General features: G+C 46.1%; 1 protein-coding gene across 7 annotated transcripts in view; it reads left to right on the top strand.

Annotated features, from left to right (window-relative positions):
• COBLL1 (cordon-bleu WH2 repeat protein like 1) overlaps positions 1–24,795 on the top strand; it is a 219,976-nt gene that overhangs the window by 1,596 nt on the left and 193,585 nt on the right. For 6 of the 7 annotated variants that reach the window (XM_040357847.1, XM_040357844.1, XM_040357840.1 and 3 more), the window contains exon 2: positions 13,382–13,482. In XM_040357847.1, the coding sequence (XP_040213781.1) occupies positions 13,421–13,482 (62 nt within the window). In that variant the 5' untranslated portion in view covers positions 13,382–13,420. Of the gene's footprint in view, positions 1–13,381; positions 13,483–24,795 lie in introns of those variants that run through there. The other variant, XM_040357848.1, reaches the window with a different exon arrangement.

Below are 24,795 nucleotides of genomic sequence, written 5' to 3' on the forward strand. Positions count from 1 at the left end.
TAACTTTTTGTTCTCATTAATAATTATACTGAGTACCCAGCTCAGGGCTTGTTATTTATTATTATTATTATTTATTGTTATTATTATCATCATTTCTTCTTTATTGTTTTTATTATTATTAATTATTATAATTTCTTCTTCTTTATTATTAGGTTTTATTTCTATTAATCTTTATTGTTATTATAATCATTCCTTCTTCTTTATTATTATATTTATTTTTTATTTTTATTATCATTTACTTTCATTATTTTGTATTATTATTTATTGTTATTATTATAATAATATCTTCTTCTTTATTATTATGTTTTATTTTTATTAATATTTATTGTTATTATTATTATCATTCCTTCTTCTTTATTATTTTATTCATAATTTTTTATCATTTACTATCATTATTTTTTATTATTTTTATTTATTGTTATAATAATAATAATAATAATAATAATAATAATAATATCTTCTTCTTTATTATTAGGTTTTATTTCTATTAATATTTATTGTTATTATTATTAGCATCCCTTCTTCTTCTTTATTATTATATTTATTCTTTATTTTTTTATCATTTACTATCATTATTTTTTATTATTATTTATTGTTATTATTATAATAATAATTTATTCTTCTTTATTAATTAGGTTTTATTTTTATTAATATTTATTGTTATTATTATAATTATTGTTATCATACCTTCTTCTTCTTTATTATTATAATTTTTCTTAATTTTTTTATAATTTATTATCATAATTTTTTATTATTATTATTTATTGTTATTACTATTATTCATCTCTTTGGGTTACATTAGTAGATCAAGCCCTAGGCTTTGTGTAGACTTGCGGTTGGTGGGGGCGGCAAAGATGCTCAGTTAAGCCACGTTTGAGCCACCCACCAACCACCCCCCTTAAGCTGCAATTAGCAGCAGATTGAAATGTTTGCATACCACGGCCGCAATGCTTATCCAGTGGCAAAATTCACCCGACATGTGGGACGCAAACCCCTGAAGGCTACACAGTGAAGCAAATGGGGAAGCATCGCAAACACCCTGCAAACGTTTTAAATGTACAGTACATTTTGGCAAAAATTGTGTTAAAACAGGCGGTGAGGAGGCATCATATCGCTTCTTCACCACCTGCCAGTAACCACTGAAGTGTGATGGCGGGCGTCAGAGGAAAGGGAGATTTAGACCCATGTCACATTGATGTTGGGGCCATTGGAGTCCAGTATTCATTTATTTTGGGGGGTGTGATTAGAACACAGACTTCAGACCCAAGAGGGGGATTTTTTGGGGGCCATTCGTTTTGAAGTCTTACACACCCAGGGGCGGACTGACCATTTAGGCCCTCGGGCACTGCCCGAGGGCCCCATGCCACTAGGGGGCCCCATCAGGGTTGCCAGCCCCAGTAAAACCAGGGCTCCGCCCAATCACAGTGCGGGAGCCTCGATACCCGGAGCTAACTCCGGGAGTGATGTCGGCAGCCGGTGCTGTGTACGGGCACCGCAGCGAGGGCTTCGATCTCAGGTTTGTACTGTATTACATAATGAGCTAGTATGCTATGCATACCAGCTCATTATGCCTTTGTCTTGCAGGTGTTTGTTTTTTGTCAATATGGATTTGCAACCACTTTAAGGGCCATAGAATTCAATGCTAAGTTGTATAAAAGTCGTACCTGAATGTTTTACATGCAACCGTGCGCCCAACTTTGCAGAGGGACAACAAGTCACATCCAAGTTGCACCCATCCAAAGTAGTGTCAAAGTTGCACTCCAATGTCCCCGACTTTGGAGTTGTACAGGTGTGAATGGAACCTTAAAGAGGAAGTAAACTCTGATGGGTTTTACTTCCTCTTTTTTTCCCTAAAAAGTAAAAGCATAATGGGCTAGTATGCATCGCATACTAGCCCATTATGTGCCGCTTACCTGCAAACAAAGCCTGTGATGTCCCCGCTGGAGGCCGCATCCATCTTCACCCCTCTTCCTTCCGGGGCCGTGGACTCTGTGACTGGCCGAAGTCATGTGACGTCACTCCCGCGCATGCACGTGGGAGCCGCCGGCCAGGCTCTTTATATGCGGCACGATCGTGCCCTTTCTTCAGTGTGAATGCGCCAATGATGTCGGTGCAAGGGCATATGGTGAATATCTCCTAAAGCGTGCAGGTTTAGGAGATATTTCCGTACACGTAAGCCTTATTATAGGCTTACCTGTAGGTAAAAGTGGTGTAACTAGGTTTACAACTACTTTAAAAGCGCGTCTATGAGATCAAAAACACCTGATGCTGCTCCTGTACTACACGGAACAATTAGAAGCGTCACGCGTGTGTACAGCGACACAAACTGTTACATTACCTGCTTGGGGGGATTTACTAAGGCTGGGTTCACACTACTACACTACTTTCATCCTACTTTGCTCTGTGTTCAATGTTTCCCTATGAGAGCGTCTTGTAGCGTCCTACACAAGTCGGTCTGACTTTGAAAATGCTCCCTGTACTACTTTTGGTCCTACATTGATCCTACTTCAGGCCCATTGAATATCATTGAAGTCGGACCAAAGTAGTATCCTGTTCATGAAAGTAGGATGGATGTAGGACCAATGTAGGATAAATGTAGGACCAATGTAGCAGAGCAAAGTAGGATGAAAGTAGTGTAGTAGTGTGAACCCAGCCTGGAGCACTCAGAATCTGGTGCAGCTGAGCATGATAGCCAATCAGCTTCTCACTTCAGCTTGTTCAGTTCATCTTTTGCAATAAAACCTGGAAGCTGATTGGTTGCACCTGATTTTTCACTCTCCAGTTTTAGTAAATAAGCCCCACTGTTAGAGATTGTAAAGTCCCTGCTACAATCCATTCTACCATTGGCTGGATTAGGTTTCGTTCTCTGTTGGGCGCTCTGTACAGCCCCCATAGTGATTCCTCGTGTGTGATGAGAGCACAGACAGGGCATGCTGGGACTTGTAGTTCTCTGGATCATATATAGCTAAAGGGTGCTTTGCATTGACTTAGGAGAGGATGGTCAAGATGCATCGAGGGCTTGTCAATAATCTGGAGCGATTGGTGTCAATTCTTGATCGAAAAACAATTTTTTTTCCCCTTTGCCAAGATAATGACTTTTTTTGGGAAATCCAGACAGTTTTTGGGGATTTCACTTAGTATAATATACGCATACATGGAACCTTAGAAGTAGAACATACACTTTACTGCACATTGCCACATCACATGCTAACGCCTGGCTATATGTGTACTGCGCACCCAATGCACATATAAAGCATGTGAAAATACAACTGTGCTGTAGGGGTTGATTTACTAAAGGCAATAGACTGTGCTCTTTACTCCAGAGCTTAGTAAATGAAGTAAGGCTTCACTTTGCAAAGAATACCAAATCACGTGCAAGGAAAAAAGAAAAAAAAAAGAACATTTTTGCTTGCACATGATTGGATGATGGAAGTCAGCAGAGTTTCTGCTCATTTACTAAGCTCTGGAGCCACTGCCCTTTGCAAAGTGCACAGTCTATTTCCCTTTAGTAAATCAACCCCATAGTGTCTACGAACTATGGCATATTGAGATATATATATATATATTCAATTCATAGCGGGACTGCGATAGTATGGCAGGCAATCTGACACTAACTGACACTTTGTGGGAACCGGTGACACTAATACAGTGATCAGTGCAAAAAATATGCACTATCACTGTACTCATGACACTGGCTGGGAAGGGGTTAAACACTAAGGGTGATCAAAGAGTCAAATGTGTGCCTAACCAGTGTTTGTGTGTTTACTGTGTGAGGTGCTTTCACTAAGGGATATGCTGGTTTTTATTTCCTGCTTTGCATGGAAACAAAAACCGGCACATCCCTGATGACAGGACAGAGCTCTGTATTGTTTACATTGGCAGAGCTCTGTTCTGTCATCCTCCTCGCCAATCAGTGGGGGACGGCGTTCATCCATTGGCTGGCATCTGCTGATCAGCTTGTGTTGTGACTAATCACAGCCAGGGCGCCAGTGGCTCGTGCTCATGCCCCCTACCCGGAAAAGCAGAATCACCTATTTATACGGGATTCTTCGCAGCCGACCCACACTGCAGCAGTAAAGCTACAGTGCACGATCGGCAAGTGGTTAAAGACGAGCTGTAGTCTGGAAATAAAAAATAAATAAAAGTCAACAGCTACAAATACTGTAGATACTGACTCTTAATATAAGGACACTTACCTGTTCAGGGATAACACAATGTCGGCACCCCGAGGCGATTTGTCAATGGGTCTTGGGCGCAGGCACCAGCATTGCAAGTAAGGGAAACCGCCAGGGAAGCCTTCAGGCTTCACAGTTGGTAACTACTGCGTACGCGTGAGTCACGCTACGCTTTCTGAATTGTCTTGTCGTCTTCTGGGACCTGTGTGTGTCCCAGAAGGCACCGGGGGGGTGGAGGAGTGGCTGGAAATGTGATAGATCGCCAATCTGTGATCTTACCTGCAAGTTGGAGCGGGTACCTGTCAAAACCAGGTACCCTCTCCCCCCCAAAAAGTGCCAAATGTGGCAGCAGAGGGGGAGAGGGTGTGAGCAAATCACCCCCATAGTGCTGAGTGGCTGCTTTGCTAATAAAGTAGGTCAGGTTATATTTTTGAGGTGCAGTCACAGCCCATTTAAAATGTGAAAGGTGCCCTAAGTTCCTAAAACCCCCTTAGGCTTCATGTACACGGGACATTTTATAACCTCTCCTGAACGATTTAACTTGACAGATAGTAACCCACGTTTAAAAACGTCCGCTTTGCTGCATTTACATGCCGCGTTTAGTTGCGTTTGGAAGTATTTTTTTTTTATCCCTTCAAATAGTCCAAAAATTGAAAATGCCTGTTAACTAAACGCGAGTTACCGCATTTACACGCTGTTACAGGCGTTTGGCGTTTCAAATGCCTCTGAACGCATTTTTTTTTTGCTTTCCAAAAAAAGCTTCTAAACTCAACTGCCTACAAATGACTATAAAGGATGCATGCATGTACCGATAAGATAACATAGAGGAGAGTTCAGGGGCAGCTGACAAAAACGCCCAACTGCTCCTAATGAGCCTTTCACACTGGGGCGGTGGGTGTGTTATTTTTAGCGGCGCTTTACCGTCAATTTGGTGGCGCTATTCGGCCGATAGCGGGGCCGCATTTACCCCCCGCTAGTGGCCAAGAAAGGGTTGAAACCACTGCAAAGCACCACTGCAGCAGCGATTTGCCGGCGGTATAGCCGCGGTGCCCATTCATTTCAGTGGGCAGGAGCGGTAAAGGAGCAGGGTACACACCGCTCCTTCACCACTCCAAAGATTGGGCTAGCAGGACTTTTTTTACCGTTCTGCTAGCGCACTGCTCCAGTGTGGAAGCCCTCGGGGCTTTCACATTGGAGAGACAGCAGCGGCTCTTTTAGGGCACTTTGCAGGCGCTTTTTTTAGCGTTATACCGCCTGCAAAGCGCCTCAGTGTGAAAGGGGTCTAAATGTCGTTTTTTTCCCAGCAGCAGTGTACATGAAGCCTTAAAGCGGGAGTTCCGCGGGAAAACGTTATTTTTTTTTAAGACGTTTTTGTAACGCTGATGGTAGAACGAAAATTGTACTCACCAGTCTCCTACTCGCAGCCGCTACCAAGACGATTTCCCCCAAAAGAATATTTTATAAAAATTGATGATGGACATTGCCATCTTAACTGCGGGGCACTCTGAAGCCCTCCTGAAGCCCTTCCGGGATGTCCCAGCATTCACCGCTCTATCCCGCGCACGCGCAGTGTGACGGCGAGCAGCGCCGTCAACACTGCGCCGTTGCTAGGACAACGGCCGGCAGCGTCCTGAAAAGGACACTCCCCGCTGTGACTAGCAGACAAGTTACTAGTCACGTGACCCGCGAGATATCGCGGGATTTCGAACACAGTGCGTCTCCTGGGATTCTCAGGACTAACTCCCAGGAGACATAGCGCTGATGGGGGATTTTGAAAACCACGCCCACTCCCGCGGGGAAAAGTGAGTGACAGCTCACTAAAGGCCCTCATTCCAAGGTAAGGAGGCTGATTAAAAAAAAAAAAAAATGGATACAGACCGTACTATGGCAGCTGGTTTTAAACAGGGAAAGTTGTCAATTAGGGTGAACCTCCGCTTTAAAGTGGATGTAAACCCGATTCATGAAATTTGCGCTGGGCACATATATCTGCAGTATTTTGTTATCTCTCTTCAATGAGCTAAAGTCCTGTAGCTCTCTTCTGAACTGTTCATTTGTTATTAGCCTGATAACTCCTGACAAATTCTCAGACATTTTAGACAAAAGCAGCCTGAATCTTCTGTCTGGGGAGGTTGCTAAAATAGATTAGCAGGGAGCAGGTCCTATTACAAAGCACCTCTGAGGCGGCGTACACACGGTTGATCCAAACCGATGAGAATGGTCCGACGGGGCCTTTCCATCGGTTCACCGCTGAAGTGGCCTGACCGTCTGATGTGCGTACACACCATCGTTCCAAAAACCGATCGGGTCAGAACATGGTGACGTAAAACACACGACGTGCTGAAAAAAACGAAGTTCAATGCTTCCAAGCATGCGTCGACTTGATTCTGAGCATGCGTGGGTTTTGAACCGATGCTTTTCTGTACTAACCATCGGTTTGGACCGATCAGTTAGCGGTCCATCGGTTCGGTTTTAAAGCATGTTTTACAATTTTGGACCGGAGGACAACAGACCGATGGGCCATACACATGGGCGTAGGAACCGGGGGGAACGCATCTCCCCCAGGAAATAATGCGGGGGGGACAGGTATGGTAAAATCCCCCCCGCCGCCGAGAGAGCCGTCGGCGCCGTCGCCGAAGCAATCTGCGACGAGCCGAGCGAGCGGGATGTGACGTCAGACTACTGAGCCCGCTCGCAGCCGCCCCAGCATCCACAGCGCGCCGCCTCTGCGGCTGGAGAGTTAGCTCCGCTCGGCTCCACCCACCTCTGCCATCTTCAGACAGCGTGGCTAAGAGGGAGAGGAGCAAGCGGAGCATTTTACAGCTGAGCCTGAGCTGCCTGCTGCCTGATTGAGCTTACCTTCCTTCTGCCTGGTCTGACAGTCTGACTGAGTGCCATCTGCCTGCTGCAGTGCCTGTCTTGCTGAGTGCTGACTGCACCTGACCTGGCTGGCTGCCCTGCACCATGTCTGTAAGTAATTAATTTACTGTTTGCCATTAAATCCAGCCACTGTGCCCATCAAAACGCAGCCACTGTGCCCTTCCAAACGCAGCCACTGTGCCCGTCCAAACGCAGCCACTGTGCCCATCAAACTGCAGCCACTGTGCCCATCAAACTGCAGCCACTGTGCCCATCAAAATGCAGCAACTGTGCCCATCAAAAACGCAGCCACTGTGCCCGTCAAACGCAGCCACTGTGCCCGTCAAACGCAGCCACTGTGCCCGTCAAACGCAGCCACTGTGCCCGTCAAACGCAGCCACTGTGCCGATCCAAATGCAGCCACTGTGCCCGTCAAACACAGCCACTGTGCCCGTCAAACACAGCCACTGTGCCCGTCAAACGCAGCCACTGTGCCCGTCCAAACGCAACCACTGTGCCCGTCCAAACGCAACCACTGTGCCCATCAAACTGCAGCCACTGTGCCCATCAAACTGCAGCCATTGTGCCCATCAAAATGCAGCTACTGTGCCCATAAAAATGCAGCTACTGTGCCCGTCAAACGCAGCCACTGTGCCCATCAAACGCAGCCACTGTGCCCGTCAAACGCAGCCACTGTGCCGATCCAAATGCAACCGCTGTGCCCATCCAAACGCAACCACTGTGCCCATCAAACTGCAGCCACTGTGCCCATCAAATGCAGCCACTGTGCCCGTCCAAACGCAGCCACTGTGCCCGTCCAAACGCAGCCACTGTGCCCGTCCAAACGCAGCCACTGTGCCCATCAAAATGCAGCTACTGTGCCCATAAAAATGCAGCTACTGTGCCCGTCAAACGCAGCCACTGTGCCCGTCAAACACAGCCACTGTGCCCGTCAAACGCAGCCACTGTGCCGATCCAAATGCAACCGCTGTGCCCATCCAAACGCAACCACTGTGCCCATCAAACTGCAGCCACTGTGCCCATCAAATGCAGCCACTGTGCCCGTCCAAACGCAGCCACTGTGCCCGTCCAAACGCAGCCACTGTGCCCGTCCAAACGCAGCCACTGTGCCCATCAAAATGCAGCTACTGTGCCCATAAAAATGCAGCTACTGTGCCCGTCAAACGCAGCCACTGTGCCCGTCAAACACAGCCACTGTGCCCGTCCAAACGCAGCCACTGTGCCCATCCAAACGCAGCCGCTGTGCCCATCAAACTGCAGCCACTGTGCCCATCAAACTGCAGCCACTGTGCCCATCAAAATGCGAGTAAAAATGCTGTCCCCCCCAGATTTGTAAGGGTTCCTACACCCATGGCCATACACACGGTCGGTTTGGACCGATGAAACTGAACTTCGGTCCATTCTCATCGGTTTGGAACGACCGTGTGTACGGGGCCTGAGAGTCTCGGCCTATGATGAGAGGGGGTGTGTGCCTTTCCTCCAATCAGCAATGTTAGCTATCTTGGCTGTATGCCCAGACATCACACTGTTAACCAGGAAGAGAAAATCTCCTAACACGATCTCAAATTTTTAAACAGTATATAAATGTGAAGACGGCAGATATACATGTAAAACCTATGTAGGGAGATTTGGTTCATCTCTGTGTATCATCTGAGGCTGTTCACTTCACTGGGTGTATGGGGGGTTTACTTCCACTTCAATGTATAGTGTTCTGGGACCTCCAGCCAGGCTGTTTCCCAGAACTTGGCTGTCTGACAGTATGAGGACCTCAAAGATACGCATTTAGGTTTTCACATTTGTGGATTGGGGGGAATGCAACACACAATTTGCACACATTTCCAGAATGCACAAAAAACACACATCCCCCTGGCAGTGCCATTCTTAGTGGCACCCAAACGCGCTTTCCTAATGCAAACTCTTTCCTGCGTTCTGAAAAGGAATAGCAACAAATTGGTTTACAAAAAGGGTCATTGACTAAATTGAAATAAATGGTCTGCCTGAAATGCGATAACGATCAAAAGAGTGTGCGCACCTTTCCATAGGTGTCAATGAAGTCCTCAGAGGTTGGGAACACCTGATGTACAGCTGCTCATGGTGTACACTTCTATACATAGCATACTTCTGTACCTCTGCAGAAAGTTGCAGATCAGCTGTGGAAAGTTTGGAACGGGGACGAGTTTGACAGCTTCCAACTTTTTTCTTTTTTTTGCCCAGAGCAGAATTTGAATGCAGCATGTGACAGAGTGGAATTTCTCCAGACTTGTATGTAGACATGTGTACAGGAGCTGGGAGATCCGGGATGGGTTCCTAAGCATTGCTGTCTGTCTGCGTGCCTCCTGCATCATACACTGCCCATTGGTAGAAGTGTGAGCCAAGGATGCCCGGCATATGCCAGACTGAGAGCCCAAGCTTACAGTGGAGCAGTTTGAAACAATTGTGAAATCATTCCTACTTTATGAATTCTTAGGTCCCATGTACACTGGGTGTTTGCCCAACTCTTCTAAATGAGAAAAGCTGCATCAAAAACACACCTAAAGCTGCATTATTTCAAACGCGTTTAGACGTGTTTAGGTGCGTCAAGTGCACTCATTTCATTAGCCAGAATATTTAGTGCTTAACCTGCCTGGCGGTATCACCGAGCGTGACTCGGGGTGGGTTTTTATGTTGCGATCGGTATCCCCGAGTCACGCTCGGGGTAAGCTATGCAGAGCCTGCAGCGTGCGCTGGCTTACCTTGTCCTGGATCCAGCGATGCCACCGCGCTGTGTGAGCGAGCGGGACCTCGCTCGATTTACACAGCGTCCTCCTGTGCCGCCGATCTTCGTTCCCTGCGACGTTACGACGCACGGGAGCGGAGAACGGCGCCAAATTCAAAAGCGTAAACAAACACAATACATACAGTATACTGTAATCTTATAGAATACAGTACTGTATGTAAAAAACACACCCCCTTTGTCCCTAGTGGTCTGCCCAGTGCCCTACATGTCATTTTATATAATAAAAACTGTTCTTTCTGCCTGCAAACTGTAGATTGTCCATAGCAACCAAAAGTGTCCCTTTATGTCAAAAGCGGTTTTAGAGCAGCTAGAAAACAGCGATAATAAATTATAATCACTTGCAGAATTGTGCGATAGCGATTTGTGGGGAAATTCGTCATAAAAAAAAAAAATAATGACAGCGACAATTTTGCAACTGAGAAAATTTCAGTGATTTTGATTTGATTACATTATTGAATAATTTTTATTAGAATTATATTATTATTTGTTATAATTATTTATAATTATTTATTATATTATAATTTATAATTTTGTTTTTTAAAAAATGTCATACCCGGGATGCCTATTAGAATCTTGTTTGGTCAGATTTAAGTGAGTTATTCCTAAAAATCACAGGCCTACAGTATAAAACGCCAAATTTCCTTGCAAATAATTGTACCGCTTTTGGTACGTAATTCCAGACAGAATCATACCGCCAGGGAGGTTAACTAATTAGTGCTTATTCTTAAGCTTGTTAAATTAATTTAGGTATGGGGGTTATTTACTAAAGGCAAATCCACGTTGCACTACAAGTGCACACTATGGCCCAGATCCACAAAGAAATTACGCCGGGTGATCTATTGATACGCCGCGTAATTTCTAAGATGCCCCGGCGTATCTTTGTTTTGTATCCACAAAACAAGATACGACTGAATGTGGGCTAGATCCGACTGGCATACGTCTTAAGGTGCATATTTACGCTGGCCGCTAGGTGGCGCTTCCGTCGATTTCCGCGTTGAGTATGCAAATTAGCTAGATACGCCAATCCACAAACGTACGTCCACCCGGCGCTTTTTTTTACGTCGTTTACGTAAGGCTTTTTTCGGCGTAACGTTACCCCTGCTCTATGAGGCGTACGTTAAGTATTGACGTGGGGCCAGCGAAGAATTTTCCGTCGTGTACGTCGTTTGCGTAAAACGTTCGCGAATAGGGCTTTGCGTAAATTACGTTCACGTCGTCTAGGCATTGAGCGGGCGGCATGCGCCGTACGAAAAAAGCGTCATTTACGTGGGGTCAAGCATGTTTTACATAAAACATGCCCCCCTGTTCATCATTTGAATTCCGCGCCCTTACGCCGGGAGATTTACGCTACGCCGCCGTAACTTTAGAGGCAAGTGCTTTGTGAATACAGCACTTGCCTCTCAAAGTAGCGGCGGCGTAGCGCAACTACTATACGCTACGCCTGCCTAAAAATACGCCGCCCTACGTGGATCTGGCCCTATAAGTGCAAAGTACATTTGAAATTGCACTGAAAGTGCACTTGGAAGTGCAGTCGCTGTAGATCCGAGACATGCAAGGAAAATAAAAAACAGCATTTTAGCTTGCATATGATTGGATGATAAAATCAGCAGAGCTTCCCCTCATTTCAGATCTTCCACTCAGATTTACAGCGACTGCACTTCCAGTGCACTTTCAGTGCAATTTCAAGTGCACTTTGCACTTGCAGTTTGCACTTGTAGTGCAAAGTGGATTTGTCTTTTGTAAATAACCCCCATGGTGCTTTTTTCTGCCAGAATGCTACTGTACCTGAATGCACTGGCAGTAGGTTTTTTTTTTTTGGCCTCTAAATGTCTGAAAGTCCTGGTTCACACCGATGTGGCTTTGAAATCACGCTGCTTCAGTGCAATTTCAAAGCCGCACATGTGTGCGATTTGCACTGCCGATTTCATTGTGGCTTGCGACTTCAGAACTCTATGCAAGTCGCAATAAAAATCAGTAAAAAGTAGCGCAGGAACCTTTTTCATAATCGCTGCGATATGAACGTGGGGTGCAACTTGTTATGTGATTTAGAACTGTCAAATAGCATGACAAGGCACACCGGTGTTACCAGGGGTTGATTTACTAAAGGCAAAAAGACTGTGGGGATTATTTACTAAAACTGAAGTAACACTGTTGTAACACACCTGGGTGGGCTCCGTTCTCATTCTCTGCGCCCCGAGCCCATCCTATTTTGAAGCCTATTAGAGCCTCTGGCTCTAGTCAGGCGCTTAAAAAAAAAACTGCCATTGTAATTCATGCATCCGACGTCCTGCAAGGGGCCGGACACATGGATAGGGAGAGGCGGCGATGGATAGGGGGGGCGGCGCCCGTGCGCCCTTAATGGATTATAAGTGCCTATAAGTGTTATATAAATTGCAGCAGAGAAAAACGAAGGGGTTGATTTACTATGCGAATAGAGGCCCAGGTTCTCAAAGGACTTACGACGGCGCAGCGCCATGTACGCCGTCGTAAGTCCTAATCTGGGCCGTCGTATCTATGCGACTGATTCTTAGAATCAGTTACGCATAGATATCCATTCGATCCGACAGGCGTAAGTCTCTTACACCGTCGGATCGTAACTGCAATTTTTTTTCCCCGCTAGGTGGCGCTTCCGTAGATTTCCGCGTTGAGTATGCAAATTAGCTAGATACGCGAATTCCCGAACGTACGCGCGGCCGACGCAGTAAAGTTACGACGTTTACGTTAGGCTTTTCCCGGCGTAAAGTTGCCCCTGCTATATGAGGCGCAGCCAATGTTAAGTATGGCCTTTGGTCCCGCGTCGAAAATTTATAAAATTACGTCGTTTGCGTAAGTCGTCCGTGAATGGTGCTGGACGTAATTTACGTCCACGTCAAAACCAATGACGTCCTTGCAAAGTCATTTAGAGCAATGCACGCTGGGAAATTTTAGGGACGGCGCATGCGCAGTTCGTTCGGCGTGGGGACGCGCTTCATTTAAATGAAACACGCCCCCTACCCGCCGAATTTGAATTCCGCCGGGTGATTTACGCTACGCCGCCGCAACTTTACAGGCAAGTGCTTTGTGAATAAAGCACTTGCCTGAAAAACTTGCGGCGGCGTAACGTAAATGAGATACGTTACGCTCGCACATTTTTGCGCCCATCTACGAGAATCTGGGCCAGACTGTGCATTTTGAAAAGTGTAGTTGCCCTCTGCAAGCGTTGGTTGCTCCAGAGCTTAGTAAATGAGGTAAGTCTTCACTTTGCAAAAAGTAACCCAATCACATGCAGGGAAAATGAAAAAAAAAAAAAAACAGCATTTGTGCTTGCATATGATTGGATGATGAAAGTCAGCAGAGCTTCTGCTCATTTACTAAGCTCTGCAGCAACTGCAGTCTATTTGCCTTTAGTAAATCAACCCTTAAGTCTCCTGTGCTACCAGAGAGGGGTGTGGTGTGTGCCAGGGCTGTGTAAATCTCAGGACAGGATGGACAGAATTGCAAATCCTTGGTTCCTTATATGTATTTCAGATGTTTGTAAGAGAATGCTCCAGCTAATGGTGTGTTTTGTATATAGCTGGTGTGAGGAAGATACTCTACAAGCAAGACACTGAGAATGGACGACTCGGGATCCTGGTCTGAGACCTCCAGCCCTGACGCCACATTGCCTTCACAGGGGTAAGAAGAACCTTAGCAAAGTACTAGCTGCCAGTTTCCTTGTATGGCAGTCTGTGGACTCCTGACCCTGTTGTGCAAGCATAGAGCGGTCTGTCACAGTGAGGCCAAATGATAATGAAGGTGAAAACTTTCTGTACATTGCCCCAGTCAGCCATTACATTTCGTTTTTGTTTATTTGCTTGCTTGATGTATTATTTTAAATGTTTTATGGCTACCAGCTAAGATCTGTAAGACCTGGAAAGCTATCAGTGACATTTTCCAAATCCGTTATACGGCACACTGTGGGCATTATTTACTAAAGGCAAATAGACTGTGCACTTTGCAGAGTGCAGTTGCTCCAGAGCTTAGTAAATGAGGGAAAGCTTCACTTTGCAAACAATACCCAATCACGTGCAAGGACATGATTGCACATGATTGGATGATGGTAGTAAGCAGATCTTCCGCTTATTTCCTAAGCTCTGGAGCAACTGGTCTTGTGAATAGGGTTGCTACCTTTTCTTCAAGTCAAACCCGAACATTTTAGCGGCGCACAGCAATTTTTTTTTTAATAGTATAAACTATACATATATTTTGATATTAAATAACATTTCTAACCATATGAAGTTAATAACAAGAGTCCCCCTTTACATCTGAACTTGCAGAGTTCCCTGTCACTGTAAGGAGAGACTCTGCAGACTCTGATGTAAGTGAGATCTTAAAGTGGAGGTTCACCCAAGAAGTTCATTTTTAACATTAGATTGAGGCTCATTTTGTCAAGGGGAATCGGGTGTTTTTTTTTTAAATCTAAGCAGTACTTACCGTTTTAGAGATAGATCTTCTCCGCCGCTTCCGGGTATGGGCTGCGGGACTGGGCGTTTCTATTTGATTGACAGGCTTCCGACAGGCTTCCGACGGTCGCATACATCGCGTCACGATTTTCCGAAAGTAGCCGAACGTCGGTGCGCAGGCGCCGTATAGAGCCGCACTGACGTTCGGCTTCTTTCGGCTACTCGTGACGCGATGTATGCGACCGTCGGAAGCCTGTCAATCAAATAGGAACGCCCAGTCCCGAAGACCATACCCGGAAGCGGCGGAGAAGATCGCTCTCTACAACGGTAAGTACTGCTTAGATTTAAAAAAAACACCCGATTCCCCTTGACAAAATGAGCATCAATCTAATGTTAAAAAAAAAAAATTCGGGTGAACTCCCGCTTTAACTGCATATTTACGCTGGCCGCTAGGGGCGTGTACGCTGATTTACGCCTAGAAATATGTAAATCAGCTAGATACGCGAATTCACGAACGTACGCCCGGCCGACGCAGTACAGTTTCGCCGTTTACGTTAGGCTTTTCCTGGCGTAAAGTTACCCCTGCTATATGGTGGCGTACATGCGGCGTACCAATGTATGGACGTCGTTACCGCGTTGAATTTTGAAAAATTTACGTTGTTTGCGTAAGTCGTCCGTGAATGGGGCTGGACGTCATTTATGTTCACGTCGAAACCAATACGTCCTTGCGGCGTACTTTGGAGCAATGCACACTGGGAAATTCCACGGACGGCGCATGCGCCGTTCGTGAAAAACGTCAATCACGTCGGGTCATGGTTAATTTACATAACACACGCCCACCTCTTCACAATTTGAATTAGGCGGGCTTACGCCGGCCTATTTACGCTACACCGCCGCAACTTTCTTTTGAGAATACGGCACTTGCCTGTAAAAGTTGCTGCGGCGTAACGTAAATAGGATACGTTTCGCCCGCACAAAGATACGCCATTCTACGTGAATCTACCCCCAAATGTGTACAGAGCAATGGAAAGAGGATCAATCCAGGGTGATGATAAGGGGACATGGAATGTCTTGTTTGTTCGGTTTTTGCTGTGGTTCTCCATACTGAATTGAGAAGTGAGGTTGGTGATTGGTGGTGTTTACATTGCAGAATGCCCGCCACCCCTTGGAATTATTTACGTAATGCCATAGATAAGGAAAGGTCAGGGATAAACCAAAGAAGCCTAAGATTGGCAAACACTTCATTCAAGTATTATGTGATAAACCAGGAGAAAACAAACACTCGAAAGAGGATCGAGAGGCTTTAAAATATTGTTCTGATCGTGTCCCATGGCCAGGTCATGTTTTCTGTGCATGTCAAAAGTGCTATAGAGTTAAATAGTGATTGCGTTAAATAGTGATTGCGTTCAGTGGTTCTGTCATGATGGGAGAGGATGCATTCAACTCCTGTATTGAAGGGACGTAAAGCTGTATCCGTGGTGTAGTATTTAATGCTGGAATAGAACATATTAAAAATACATAAGGACCCTTTCACACGGGGCGGATTCCATTGTGATCAGCAAGGGATCTGTGAGCGGACCCCTGCTGATCGGAGCAGAGCGAGCGGAGGACTTAGCCCTCTTCCATTTTTATTAGTGGGCCTGAAGGGACCTGGAGGTAGGTGGCTGTTGACAAACACAAGTCTGTTTACACCGACCTGTCCATAGGTATGAATTAGAGCTATACGATTCTGGGAAAGATGAGAATCGCGATTCTTTTGTATAAAATGAAGATCACGATTCTCAAAATTTTATTTATTTAAAGTTATTTTCAACACACAAAACGGAGCTTATGTAGTTAAATACAGAATATGTAAATCTGACAGACTGTTTACATGTTAAATTTTAAAAGCCGCAGCAAACCTGCTGACCTTACATGCGTGCTAATGTGGAAGAACACCTCTGATTTTCACTAAATGTGACATGTAAACAGGCACCTACCCCACCACACCTTTACCTACCAAGCCACTCCTCCACCTACCCTGCCACACCTCTACCTACCAAGCCACGCTTCCACCTACCACACCTCTACCTACCAAGCCTCTACCTACCCACCGCCACGCTTCCACCTACCACACCTCTACCTGTCAGGAGGACCCCACTAACGCACACCAGGGACAGGAGGACCCCACTAACGCACACCAGGGACAAGAGGACCCCACTAACGCATACCAGGGACAGGAGGACCCCACTAATGCACACCAGGGATGGGAGAACACCACTAACACACACCAATGACAGGAGTACCCCACTATTGCACACCAGTGACAGGAGTACCCCACTATTGCACACCAGTGACAGGAGTACCCCACTATTGCACACCAGTGACAGGAGTATCCCACTAACGCACACCAGGGACAGAAGGACCCCACTAACACACACCAGGGACAGGAGGACACCACTAACACACACCAATGACAGGAGGACCCCTCTAACACACACCAGTAACAGGAGGACCCCAGTAACGCGCATACATTCCTCTCACACATAAGCAGAGGCCGCCCACAATAATGTATACAGAGTCCGGGGCCTGAACTCCTTCTCCCGCCTCAGGCCGGTGATAGTGAGCAGAGCTCCGAGCTCACATACATGACAATCAACACCTCGTCTTGCATCCCCTCCGCACATTCTGCCCGGACACGCCCTCTATTGACGAGCCTGGCCAATCACAAGATACACAGCCGCCGGGTGTACCAAGATGGCCGCCGCTCCGGAGCTAGGCCAAAGCCGGGGACTTTCCTATGGCCGCACCCGAAAATCACGGGTCATCCGTCCTGGAGATCGCGGGGGGGTGAATCGAGATCGCGATTTTCTTACGATTAATCGTGCAGCTCTAGTATGAATATACCTTCTGATCAGGTCCACCTGAATAACTGATAGGACTGATCAGAACACTCTTCTGAAATGGGCCTTACAATACTTTTAAGGGGTCAAGTCAAATTTGATGTGAGTTTTTTTTTTATCTTGTAACACAGGGCTCGACAAATCCCGGTCGCCAGGTCGCCATGGCAACTAGAAATAGGGTCCTGGCGACTTGGCTTGGAAGGGGGGCCATGAGCTGGCGCCATCTGGTGGTGAGCCGTTGGTATTACAAGTTATTACCACCAGATGTGAGCTGGCGCCATCTGGTGGTGGCCGTTGGTATTACAAGTTAAGCATTACAAGTTAAACAGCAATTCTAATGTTATTTTTCACTATTTTCACTTCCATCTTCTTCCCTCTAATTAGAACCCCCAAACATTATATATATTTTTTATTTGCAATACTTTCTGTCACGCCGTATTTGCGCAGCGGTCTTACAAGCGCACTTTTTTTGTGAAAAAATTACACTTTTTTAAATTAAAAAATAAGACAACAGTAAAGTTATCCCCATTTTTTTATTTTTTATTATGAAAGATAATATTACGCCGAGTAAATTCATACCCAACATGTCACGCTTCAAAATTGCGTCCGCTCGTGGAATGCCGACAAACTTTTACCCTTTAAAATCTTCATAGGCGACGTTTAAAAAAATCTACAGGTTGCATGTTTTGAGTTACAGAGGAGGTCTAGGGCTAGAATTATTGCTCTCGCTCTACCAATCGCGGCGATACCTCACATGTGTGGTTTGAACACCGTTTACATATGCAGGCGCTGCTCACGTATGTGTTCGCTTCTGCGCGCAAGCTCGTCGGGATGGGGCGCGTTTTCTGGCTCCTAACTTTTTTAGCTGGCTCCTAGATTCCAAGCAAATTTGTCAACCCCTGTTGTAACAGACCTGCATTCAGGTCATGGTGGGGCCTCATGTGTCATGGTGGGTCTCAAATGTCTATATGGAAGATATCACTTCAGCGGTCCTGTCACTGGTCTTGTGATCGAGTCATGTAAGGGGGTGGTCTACTATACCTGTAATGGGCCATGTCAATCTAGCAATCCTGTCACTGGTCTTGTGATTGGGTCATGTTGGGGTCTGGTCTTCTATGCCTGTCTGGACCATGTCACATCAACAGTCCTGTCACTGGTCTTGTGATCAGGTCATGTAAGGGACTTGATCTACTATATCTGTAAGGGCCATGTAAGTCAAGCGATCCTGTCACTGGTCTTTCATTTAGTTAATATTGGGGCCTGGTCTTCTATGTGTGAATGGGCCCATGTCACATGAGCATTCTGGTCACTGGTCTTGTGATTAGGTCATATTGGGGCCTGGTTGTCTATGTCTTTATGAGCCATGTCACTCTAAAAATCATGTCACTGGTCTTGTGTTAAGGTAATGTTAGCGCCTGGTCTTCTATGTCTGTATGGACCATGTCACATCAGCAGTCTTGTCACTGGTTTTCCAATCAGGTCATTTGGTCATTGGCAAAAAAATTGGGCTAACTTTACCGTTTTGTAATTTTTGAATTCATGAAACCGTAAAAGAAAAAAAAAGGCGTTTGAAAAATTATTGCGCAAATATCGTGCGAGATCCTGATGTAAAGCGCTGCGCAAACTGTTGGCGCTATATAAATCCTGTATAATAATAATAATAATAATAATAAAAAGTTGCAATGACCGCCACTTTATTCCGTAGGGTGTCTGCTAATATATATATATATAATGTTGGGGGTTCTGAGTAATTTTCTAGCAAAATAATTATGATTTTTACATGAAGGAGAGAAGTGCCAGAATAGGCGCGGTATGGAAGTGGTTAATGCTCTCCCCACTCCCTTGCTATAGCCCCTCCCACGAAATACGGCTTTAAAACTATGCAAGTTATTTTTTTTTCTAAGAAAAAAGGATTATCATTTCTAAATGCTATTTTACTTTCTGGTTTCAGAGCCCTGTGTTCACAAATACTTACAATATTACAATACCTTGGAAACGTTTCCTTTTTCTATTAAAAGTTAAAGTATATCTAAAGCTAGAATGTTTTAGTTTTGGATGGAGTAGGGAAGGGTTAAAACCATAGTCAGGTCTTTTTCTGACATTGGTGTCCCATTAGGGAGATTTCTCTCGTAGACACAACTACAAGTGAAAGGCTATCTCTTCAAAGGTTTAGCTCTAGATAACCTATACATTTGGCATCCTTTTGATGGACAGTATCGTGACCAGGTATGCCATATATGATCTGCCAAGGTATGAGGGAGGGGTTAGCGCTCAGGCATAATTAGGGCTATAAGCCCCTTTAGCTGAGACCATGTGACCAAAACGTTGAACCTGGTCAGGTGACTAGGGTGACCACATTTCCAAACTACCATTTAGGGACACCCCCTTCCCAAAAATCAGCTTGTGCTGTAACGAATCACAGCACAGTGATTGGAAACAAGAGGAGGGGTTTATGATTTCTCCAATCACAAGCAGGGGGCGGGGATTGTGCTCCTCCAGGCATTCCCGGCCAGGGCAAGTACTGTCAGTGAGTAAAGCAGTGATGTGGCAGCCTTTTTGGGGGCATCAGATTGGCCTGGGGGGGGGGGGGGTGGCTGTGTCAGTTTCATTCCGGGACACTGTATTGTCCTGGAATGAAGGTGCCCGGGACAGACCTGCAAAATGCGGGACTGTCCCGGGCAATCTGGGACACGTGGTCACCAAAGGTGTGCGCAGCCTATGGCATTAGGGTGTGCACACCAAAGCTCAAACACACATGCGTGTGTAATATACCGTATATGGCCATGGGCAAGTCAGTAGGGCTTTGTCAGCAGGGCAGAGATTGGTGTCAGTGTCTTTATTTGTATTATTATTATTTTTTATTTTTACCATTTTATTTTTATTATTTTTTTATTATTTTTGTTTTAAATATATATATATTTAGTAGCCCTGTTGGGGGGCTTTGGTGAAATATCAGTGGTCTAAACAGACCCCTGATGTCTAACTTTTGAGGCAGAGAAAGGGACTGAGGACAGAGATTCCCCAGTCCCTTTCTCTGCAGCCAGGCAGCAGGGGGAATCTGCACAGTACAGGGTGATTAGGGTGTGCCCAGGCACACCTTACACCCTATGTGCGCACGCCTATGGTGGTCACCCTACAGGTGACTGAGCACCAGGATGGGTGACAATTGTGGCTTCTTATTGAAGTTTGCTATTCAGCAGACTTCAGTCCAAATCATTATGGTATAGGGTTGTTTTTTAGGGATTGGGCTTGGCCCCTTAGTTCCAGTGAAGGGAACTTTTAAGGTGTCACCATACCAAGACATTTTGGACAATTTCATTTGGGGATGGCCCCTTCCTGACCAACATGACTGCACACCAGTGTACAAAGCAAGCTGCATTAAGACATGGATGAGAAAGTTTGGGGTGGAGGAACTTGACTGGCCTGCACAGAGTCCTGACCTCAACCTGATTAGGGTTGCAACTAACGATTATTTTCATAATCGATTAGTTGGCCGATTATTGTTTCGATTAATCGGATAATAGCCTTAAAAAAAAATAGTTGTTTCGGCCCTAAACCTGATAGTACACCTTTGGGATGAATTGGAGTGGAGACTGCGAGCCAGGCTTTCTCCAACATCAGTGCCTGACCCCACAAATGTGCTTCTGGAAGAATGGTCAAACATTCCCATAGACACACTCCTAAACCTTGTGGACAGCTTCCCAGGAGAGTTTGAGCTGTTATAGTTGCAAAGGGTGGGCCAACTCAATATTGAACCCTACGGACCAAGACTTGGATGCCATTAAATTCATGTGTGTGTAAAGGCAGGCGTCCCCATATTTTTGAGACTATAGGCCCAGATTCACAAAGCACTTACGCCGATGTATAGCACGTTACGCCGACGTAAGTGCAAATGTGCGCCGGCGTATGTGTGCGGCAGACCCACGAACCAACATGCGCCTAAAAACAGGCTACACCCCGCCGACGTAGCTTGCACACGCCGGCGTAGGGTGGGCGCACATATGGGCTGGACGCATGGGGCTGCTCCAATTGATTAGCCATTCAAACATGCAAATGAGGGAAATATGCAGATTTACGAACGTGCATGTGCCCGGCGAGATGCGTGTAAGTTGTACATCCAGCGTAAAATTATTCCCCATAAATGAGGTGCAACCCGGCAAAAGACATGCACAGGTCTGCACCAGGGAACACAAGCCGGCGTATTGTGCGTTGGACGTGTGTCTGGCTGGGCGTACGTTATGTTCACGGCGTACGCGGTGATCCGACGTAGCTTAGGCAGTTGTGCCGGCGTGGTTGTGAGCAGGCGCAGGGGGGTGCTGTGTATGCGTTCACATCACGGCGCTTGCGCAGTTCGTGATACGTACCTGTCTGGCGCTCGGCCCATCATTTGCATGGGGTCACGCCCACTTCCACCTACGCCGGCGTGCGCCTTCGAAACCTACGCCACGCTGGCGCAGTGTTGGGAGCACTGGCTTGCTGAATGCAATGCTTTCCTTCTCCGCGCGACGTTGGCGTAGCGTACAGTGTTTGCTCTACGGCGGCGTAATGTGCGCCTTGCTCTCTGTGAATCTGGGCCATAGTGTATGTTTTCATTTCTTTAATGAAACATCATTTTTGTTTAAGACATGTCCACAGTTTGGTGAAGGGGGAGGGGGATATTCCATCACACATTTTCTGGGCAGGATGGAACGTTTAATCCAGACTTCGTGCTGATTCACATTTCTGTGGGCTGAACATCCTTTGCATGTCTAAGGTTGATGTTTCCATTTACTTTGGCAGTGTGTGATCGCTGTCACCTACATCACTGAGCACATTGGGAGGACTCTGGGTGGACACATCTTCTTTGTGTTTATGACGAATAATTTTTTTTTCTTAATATAAAAGATCTTCAATCTTATAGAGAACTGCTTGCTAACCACGTTTTGCAACTACTATGCATGGCCACATAAAACAACTTCATTGATATTTAACACAATTATTGTGCACATGGCAGCTACTGAAGCCGGCTGGCCATTCATGGATCTAAATGTGGCTGGTTCAGCAGGGATCGGACATATTTCCATCCATGTATGGACTAGCTGTAGAGGTCGACCGATATATTGGCCGTTTTGGAGAAATCGGACGATTTTTTTCCAAATTAGGCCGATATTTAACATGGCCGCTAGCGGTGCCACGGATCTGGAGCTAGGCCGAAGCCGCGGCCTTTCCTAATGCTGTGACCGCGGCGGCAATCCGCGGATTGCCGCCGCGGTCACAGCATCAGGAAAGGCCGTGGCTTCGGCCTAGCTCCGGATCCGCGGCCATCTTGGTACACCCAGCGTGGCGGCCCTCCTCTCTGTTTACACCCACAGAGGAGGAGGGGCCCGCGCTCGTGGGACACACACCGCTCTCTCTGGTGTCTGTACTACGGGGGCAGGGGGGGTCTGTACTGAGGAGGGGGGGTCTATACTGGAGGGGCAGGGGGTCTGTACTGAGGGGGGTGACACTATTTTTTTTGCACCAGTGCCACCTGCCAGTGCCAATTTGTGCCACTTGCCATCCAGTGCCATTTGCCAATGCTGCCTGCCAGTGCCAATACCAGTGCCACCATCCAGTGCCAATTAGTGCCACCTTCCACCCAGTGCCACCTACCAGTGCCAACTAAAGCCATCAGTGCCACCTGCCAATGCCAACCAGTGCCATCTGCCAGCGCTAACTATTGCCATCCAGTGCCAATTAGTGCCACCTGCCAGTCAGTGCCAACCAGTGCCACTTGTAAGTGTCACCTGCTAGTGCCACCTGCCAGTGCCACGTGCCAACCAGTGCCATCTGCCAATCAGTGCCACCAGTGCCAGTGTCAATTTTTTTTAAGTTGGGAGTTGGGCTTTATTCTGATTTCTTCCACGTGAAAATCTATAAAACATAAAAAAAACATGGTTTCCATTTAACTGGTTATAGTTACTGATTTCTGTAGTTTCTCGTTATAAACAACTTCCTGTTCTCCAGGAAATACCCACGTTCTTTAATCACGTTATTTTTAAATCTGAAAAGTGGTAGTGTTCATTTATACCAGTTATTTGCAATAATATGCAGTTCTGTTATATGCAAGTCTTATGCCGCGTACACACGATCATTTTTCGGCATGAAAAAAAAACGTTGTTTTTCCAACTTCATCATTAAAAACGATGTTGCCCACACACCATTGTTTTAAAAAAATGATGAACAAAGCGCGGTGACGTACAACACGTATGACGGCACTCTAAAGGGGAAGTTCCAATCGCCTTTGGGCTGCTTTAGCTGATTCCGTGTTAGTAAAGGACGATTCGGGCTTTTTTGTCTGTTGCAGCGTGATGAATGTGCTTACTCCATTATGAATGGTAGTTTTACCAGAACGAGCGCTCCCCTCTCATAACTTGCTTCTGAGCATACGCGGGTTTAAAACATTGTTTTAGCCCACACACGATCATTTTTTACAACCCGAAAAACTTTTTTAAAACGACGTTAAAAAATGCAGCATGTTCTAATTTTTTTTTTCGTTTTTCAGAAGCCGAAAAACGATGTGAAGCCCACACACGATCATTTTAAATGACGTTTTTAAAAACGTTGTTTTTTTTTATGACGAAAAATGATCGTGTGTACGCGGCATTTGTATTAATGGCTCCTAATCAGAAAACACATTTATAGTCTAAACTGAAATCATGAATATTTATAATGACTGATATATATTATGACCAAAAATTTGGACAACTACCGCCCCCCCCCCCCCCCCCCACCGCCACCCAAGCCCCCTCTCCCCCTTCACTAGCCACTAGCCGTTCTACTTTATTAGAGTAAAACGGCTGGTACTGGTACTCTTATAGGCAGTACCAGTGGGGAAGCTAGACATTATTTCACCCAGTACTTCTTCTACGGCCATTTCCCTGACAATTATTTAACCCGGGGCAAAGAATCAGTTCGGTGCCCCCCCCATGGGACAAGATTAGGCAGAAGTGAGAAACTCCCAGGCCATAGCTGTTGAGTCAGCTGTCTGTCCCTTCCCCCGTGCTCCTTCTGGTCCCCCCCATGCTCCTCTGTCATCCCCCCTGCTCCTCTGGTCCTCCCCCTGCTTCTCTGGTCCCCCCCCCCCCAGGTGAGCACTGTGGGTAGGGAGAGGAGGTGAGGGCTGCAGTCCCAATGGCCAGTCCATCCCTGCATCTAAGTCTTGTGGATTCGGAGCCTCTTTAGCCTCACATCAATCTCTCTTGCACAGCAGACACCGGAGGCTATAGAAGGTCCTGCACCCCCAGCAGAATAACAAGGTTGTCACGTCATCCCTAAAGAAAAAAAGAGACAGCAATTGAATGTATTTTTGAAGCACTGAGCGATCCCTCTGATGTTCTGATCTTCTACAATATAGGTATCACCGCAGGTGGCGGAAGATTTCACCCCACTGCCATGGCATTCCTTAGTCTCCTATGCACATCTGGAGCCTCCTGACTGCCGGTGTCCTTTACTGTAGTTTTTGTTAGATGACAAATATCAGTAGGGCTAATAGTACAACTTAGAACTCTTTAGTTTACTGTAAACGGTCATAAAGGTTAAATTGATTGCTTTTGACAGGCAATCTTCTACAGCATTCCAGCTGTTGTTTTGTGAAAAAAGTTTCTTCGGCATGCTTTGACACGCACATTCCAAATGGCGTTTAA

This window comes from Rana temporaria, chromosome 6 (genome assembly GCF_905171775.1).
Source record: "Rana temporaria chromosome 6, aRanTem1.1, whole genome shotgun sequence".
NCBI classification, from domain to species: domain Eukaryota; kingdom Metazoa; phylum Chordata; class Amphibia; order Anura; family Ranidae; genus Rana; species Rana temporaria.